This window comes from Guillardia theta (genome assembly GCF_000315625.1).
Source record: "Guillardia theta CCMP2712 unplaced genomic scaffold GUITHscaffold_71, whole genome shotgun sequence".
In the NCBI taxonomy this organism is placed as follows: domain Eukaryota; class Cryptophyceae; order Pyrenomonadales; family Geminigeraceae; genus Guillardia; species Guillardia theta.
In genome coordinates, this window is record NW_005434603.1 from 322,514 (window position 1) to 328,332 (window position 5,819).

The following is a 5,819-nucleotide window of genomic DNA, read 5'->3' on the forward strand; positions in this document are numbered from 1 at the left end:
GAGGGAGGGAGGAGGACGAAGGAGGACGGATCTCCACTGACTTGCCTCTAGTTTCGCAGGTCACGGCAAGGATGCTGGCGGCTACTTGTCCAACGTGAGCTGGTGGGTCCTGTCTCTCCCGCCCCTCACGCTCGCCAGACCATCGCTTCCTTTCCTGCCCGCCAAGTCGTCCTCTTCCTCTCTACATGCACCACCGGAGAGCTCGACAGGGTAGCGCCTGCAGTGGAGGACTCACTGGATCTGACGGCTCCGGCAGGATGTGACCTACGGCAGCCCCTACTTCCGCATCAAGTTCTTCGAAGCGATCGAGGTGATAGAGGGAAGGGAAGGGCTCGACTTTCTGCTCCTCTCCTTTAGCAGGAGCTCCGTCGCTCACGCCCATGGCAGGCCATGACCGGCCGCGCCCTCTACGCGAGCTGCAAGATGGACGAGCCCACGTAAGGAGGGGCTTAGTTCCTATGCAGTGACAGACGCGTCTGACTATGACCTCCTCCTGCCTCTCCTCCTGCAGCTACACGGGAGTCTTTTCTAACTTGATCTTTAACGCGCTGGTGGAGCTCGTTGCCTCTCTCGCTGCTCCTCCCGTCTCATCGCACTCGCAGGCTGGGGTGAGGGATGAAAACAGCGACATCGACAACCAGGTGGGCGCTTCCTCCTCCTCCTCCTCCTCCTCCTCCTCCTCCTCCTTCTCTTCCTCCTTCTCCTCCCTTTCTCTTCCCCCCTGACGCGGGTTGTAGTTCTACGCCAGGATAGCCTCGGACGGAAACGCAATGTTCACATTCAACCTGCTTGACTTTCTTCGGAGGTGAGGAGGGAGGCGGGAGGTCGCAAACGTGAAGCAGCAAGTGCAGGCACATGCACCGAGACATGCCCAGAGAGTACAAGGACGATCCTCGCATGCATGCTTACCTTCAGGTGATGCGATGATGGCTGTGGTAGACATCATGATGGTGACGATGATGATGACGATGATGGCGGTTGTGACGACGACAACGATGATGGTGTTGGTGGTGGTGGTGGTGGTGATGATGATGATGATGATGATGATGATGATGAATGGCTTGAGGTGAGGATTCTGATTGTTACTTAGCTTGCTGAGGGATCAAACTTCATCGTCAGTCGAAGGTGAGCCACCAAGACCTTCATCATGGCATAAGCATGACCTCCTCCTAGATCACATCCTGCACGATTCCCGGCGGAAGTCAAGAAGAAGCGTAAGAGCGGATTGGTAGGGAGAGATAGGAGGAGGCTAACGGTTTGAGTAGGAGGAGATCTCGGCGTACAGGAGGTTGTTACATCCATGCAAGCAGTTGGGATCCAGTAGCCCTGACGGGCAAGGATGATAAGACATGGTCGGTGCTGCAGAGGTCAAGGCGATGAGGGGAAGACGGATCTTGTCAAAAGAAACTCAAATAATGTTCTCAACAAACTTCATGGAAATGTTCCATCCTTGTTAACCCACCGTGCTTGACCTTTCCCATCCTCCTCCCCTCATTCCCATACTTGCTATCTACTTGGGGACAGTCCATGGGGTCTCAAGGTAGACGTACGCCACCTTGTAGTCCGGGCGCTTGTAGAAACCGTTCTTGTGTTTGTACCTGATTAGCCTGCCCTCGTAGTTGGCTGTGTGAACCTTCTTGACAGGGGTGTCGTATCCTGCCTCTACCCAGTCCTTGATCTCAAACTTGTGCATGGAAGGGGGGACGCGGAGCTTGACCATATCGAGCACGTCGGACGATTGCTGGTTGGGCATGAAGTACATGATTCTGTTGGGAAAGTAAATCTTCTTGCGCATCCTTTGCGCTGCCTTGGTCACGCTCTCAACAACCTTGGACATCTGCACATGTGTCAACACATCGCTCCCAAACGATGAAAAGCTTCAATCCACATCTTGAGCGCGAACTTGAGTACAACACAGCAAAAGCAAACTTGAAGGTTGCCCTCAGAGGGTCATACCAGTAAAGCGTGCTTTGAAAGGATAAGAATGGAGAAAAATAGGTGAAGCCATAATCAAGAGGAAACTGGTAGTGTTGGTTATGCTGGTTTCACTGTAGGGTGTGTCCTCTCTGGCAAATTTCTCTACTACAGTGCTGAGCCAGTTTATCGACTCTGTGATGTTCTCGAATCAAAATCATGTCACATTGGCCCCTTCCTTTGTATTCACTTCCCGCATCGTTCCCTTATTTCGTACTCCCGTCCATCTCTGCCCTCCCTCCTTCTCCTTCCTTCCTCTCAGAATCCGCCGCATGCAGCCGACGAGCTCAACTTTGACCCTCATCCCCACTCCATCCCCTCACTGTGGGCGGGGCGGGCCCGGCGCTGGGCCCGGCCGGGCGCCGCCGTGATGGGCCGCCCGGCTGCCGCAGTGCGCCCCGGCCGGCTGCGCACTGCAGCGTGAGTATGACATCGACGGGGCTACGGTGATTCAACTCGAGTCACTGCGGGGGCCCGGAGCCGCTACGGTGATACTAACCGTTAGTGACCGCCGCCGAATGTTCGCCGGACTCGGGGACTCCCCGGAAGCTTCGGATCGACCTAGTAATCGGCGCCGCCCGGCCGTCCGATCACGGGGGGTCCGATCGGCCTGCCCCGCCCCGCGACCGACCGTGATCGGACTGGGCCCCCGGGCCACCCGGGCCCACGGTCACTGATCTGATCACTGTCTCTGGCCGCGAGAGACTCGGGCCGTGCTCGCCGGACTCGATCTGACTCCGGCGACGGACTCAGGCCCTCAGGGCCGCGACCCCGCGACTCGGACCAGTCAGCCAGTCACGGAATGGAATCATTGTGACCGCTTGCTGCTGCTGCTCTTCTCCTCTCGCTCACCTGCGACAGACTGTGGATGATGTCATGACTCAGTGAGCCGCGCTGGCCGCCGCCTGGCTGGGCCGCACGCAGTGCAGAGGTGACTGCCGCATCATTATATCAGTCCCTCCAAGGTTCAGGCCGCCGGGCCCCATGTATCTACCGTCCTTTCCTTCCTCCGTCCATGCAGCAGCTACATGTCAGTTGTCATCTCCTGACCTCGAGCTTCTCACAAAGCTCAAGAGAAACAATCGACAACAGCTACCGCAACCTTCATTTACAACAAGCATGACTATTTACACATGATGACATGCGCCCGTTGGAAGCCGAACTTCACTCCTCTGCTCCCATCTCCTCTCTCAGTCGCTCCAATTGTTCAGATGAGCACGTCACCTCCAAGCTACGAGAACAAGGTGAGCACCGCGGTCAACCAGCAAGCGAGCATACAACATACCTCAATGTACAGCTCGGGCAAGGCGCGACTCTCTTGCCTTGTAGCAGCTCGCTGACTTCTATGCGAAACATATCTCCGCAGGGACAGGGATAAAGAAACACCTTGCACAGAGATCATCAGACGAGGAGAGCGATAAATCGCCGCACACCGATTCCACTTCGTCGAATTCCATATCATCGAGGTCCACTGTATCATAGAAGCATTCCCTTTCCTCGTATTCCAGGTTATTGGTTGGAGTTTCTATAGCTTGATCGTGCAAGACGCCTTGATCTATGTTCCCTGTAACAGCGGCATCATCTTCATTTCTCGCAAATAATATGCTGTCTTTACCATCGACTACCGCCGACCCCCCTCTCAAGCGCAAACTGTGAAAGGAACTCCTTGCCCATGATGCATGGTCGAGCCGTTCGAGCACAGAGCCATCCCCCCATGTCGAACGTGCAGACCCCAACAGGTTTGAGGAGACGAACACAGGCGACAAGGCCATGCATGTCGCTGCCAGCGCAACGACGTTAACCATCTGCCATGCTCGCATGCAGGGGAACCAAGTAGAGGTGCGAGCCCTTTGGAAACAGGGGTGGGGTGCCCTTGTCTGCCTTGTCAGTACCCGGTCCTTTTCCAGAAGAATTCGGATTTTAAGGGGTAGAGGGTACAGGCAAGGGTACAGGGGTGGATGATGGGTAATGTGGGGATGTGGGCTGCTGTGCCCAGGCAGTCGGGGAAGAAAAACTTTGTCGGGGAGAAATGCGACGGGAAGGAGATGAGGAGAGGAGAAGGAGAGAGAGACGTGAGGGAAGGAAGGGGGGGATGAGAGAGAGAGAGAGAGACAGGAGAGGTTGTTGCAAGAACAGTCAGAGTTCAAAAACTATGCTGTGTTCATAAAGGTGTACAAAGATGAGTATGGGCACACCAGTCAGGAGGCTATGAATCTGTTGAGAAGGTGAAACAAGATCTGATTAGCTCGCAGCGATATCAGCAGCAGCCATGCCCCCCATCAATTCATAACGCCATTATCCCAATGCAAATCATCGCTGTGAATAGTTTAGCCCCTTTGCTGACTGACTGTTTTCAATCCCTGATTGTTATCTGTTCTCAAGGTCCTTCAAGATAGTGCGGATCCTGACCCTGGCGTTGTTCTGCCTGGCGCTATCACTTTGCGTTCCTGCATTCGCAGGGCGTGGCGATACTGTCAGGATGCCGCGGTCGAAGCCCTTCAGCGGGAAAGCGAGGAAGGAGCAGATGAAGAATAAGAAAGCATCGAAACAGCAACAAAATTCAGACTCATTCGATTATCTCAGCCACAATATCCGGAGGAATCAGACCAACCAGGTTCTTGTCCCGCCAGAGTTCTGCGTTGTTGATGTGAGAAGCAGGGAAGGAGATCGATGCCGACTGTGCCCGGGATGAACAAGCTCACCACAGTACTGACACGTCACTCGCTCCCTCTTGTGCCGGCAGCGACACTTGCGCAGGTGTTCGAGCGGGAGCCGGACGATGAAGTTATGAAGAGGAAGATTGATTCCACCAGGCGCATCGACAGTGAGCCATTGTCTTGTTGATATGCTGACTGGGGTCGTGCGATCAGGGTTCTCACCCTCCTGTCCTCAGGATCCCCGACGAAGGTGGAGGAAGCAGAAGAAGCTTGGGGTCGCATCCATCCTCTCCCGCTGCCGTACCCGATCCCGGTGGAAGGACAAGACTTCCCGGTGAGGACCCAGATGGTTCGAAACGCCGAAGGATGACATGGCTGTTCTTTGAGATCATTGGCATCCCTGTGCGACCTCCTTGGGACAAGTTCATGAGTCACGATCAGGTTCCTCTTGCCGGTTGTGTGCTGGATCGACTCAAGTCTTGCAGCTGGACAAGCAAGAGGAGAGTTCGTTCGTAGAGTGGATGAAGTCTATCTATGAGAAGTACTCTCGGGCAGACCTCAACTTCTTCGAGCACAACTTGGAGGTTGTCATGTGAAGGGAGAGATGGAGGAAGGATACTGAGGGAGGGAGGAAGTGAGGAGGAGAGGTTGAGAGGTCCAGGCTTGAGGGGAAGCAGCAGGCCAGGTTAGGAGGATGTAGCAGCAGTGTTGACAGCATGCGCAGGTGTGGAGGCAGATATGGCGATCCGTTGAGAAGGCAGACATAGCAATCCTGCTGCTGGACGCGCGCATCCCACTGTAATAGCATGCGCCTCCTCCGACGCTGCCTGACGTCGGATGCGGGAAAGGTTCCACCTGAGCGAGGGATACCTCCACTACATCCGCCATGTGGAGAAGAAGGATGTTGTGATCTGCATCAACAAGTGTGATCTTATTCATCCTTACGTCGTGCAATCTTGGTTGGTCTTCCTTGAGCGCAAGTTCCCCGACATTCCCATTGTTCCCTTCTACGTGCCCAAGTCGACATCCGGCAAGGTTGCGCAGCCATGGTGAGTCGATGACGGTAGAGAGGGGGAGGGAGGGAGGGAGGGGAGGGGAGGGAAAGGGAGGGAGGGAGGGAGGGAGGGAAGGGAGGGGAGGGGAGGGGAGGGGAGGGGAGGGGAGGGGAGGGGAGGGGAGGGAGGGGGA

At 55.4% G+C, this 5,819-nt stretch overlaps 3 protein-coding genes across 3 annotated transcripts; 1 reads left to right on the forward strand and 2 right to left on the reverse strand.

Annotated features, from left to right (window-relative positions):
* Nucleotides 1-1,414: 1,414 nt before the first annotated feature.
* On the reverse strand, nt 1,415-1,839 carry GUITHDRAFT_154279 (hypothetical protein; the record flags this gene model as incomplete). The annotated part of the gene is made up of 1 exon (XM_005826918.1): nt 1,415-1,839. A coding segment is annotated over one exon (329 nt), but the record flags the coding sequence as incomplete, so codon positions are not given.
* Nucleotides 1,840-3,249: 1,410 nt separating this feature from the next.
* On the reverse strand, nt 3,250-3,458 carry GUITHDRAFT_47976 (hypothetical protein; the record flags this gene model as incomplete). Its single annotated transcript, XM_005826919.1, has 2 exons — nt 3,250-3,360; nt 3,408-3,458. Coding segments are annotated over 2 exons (162 nt in total), but the record flags the coding sequence as incomplete, so codon positions are not given.
* A 995-nt stretch (nt 3,459-4,453) lies between these two features.
* Nucleotides 4,454-5,684, forward strand: GUITHDRAFT_113992 (hypothetical protein; the record flags this gene model as incomplete). The annotated part of the gene is made up of 8 exons (XM_005826920.1): nt 4,454-4,588; nt 4,633-4,680; nt 4,732-4,798; nt 4,868-4,965; nt 5,019-5,072; nt 5,117-5,215; nt 5,356-5,429; nt 5,480-5,684. 8 exons carry the CDS (start codon nt 4,454-4,456, stop codon nt 5,682-5,684), a joined length of 780 nt encoding a protein of 259 aa, XP_005826977.1.
* Nucleotides 5,685-5,819: the final 135 nt, after the last annotated feature.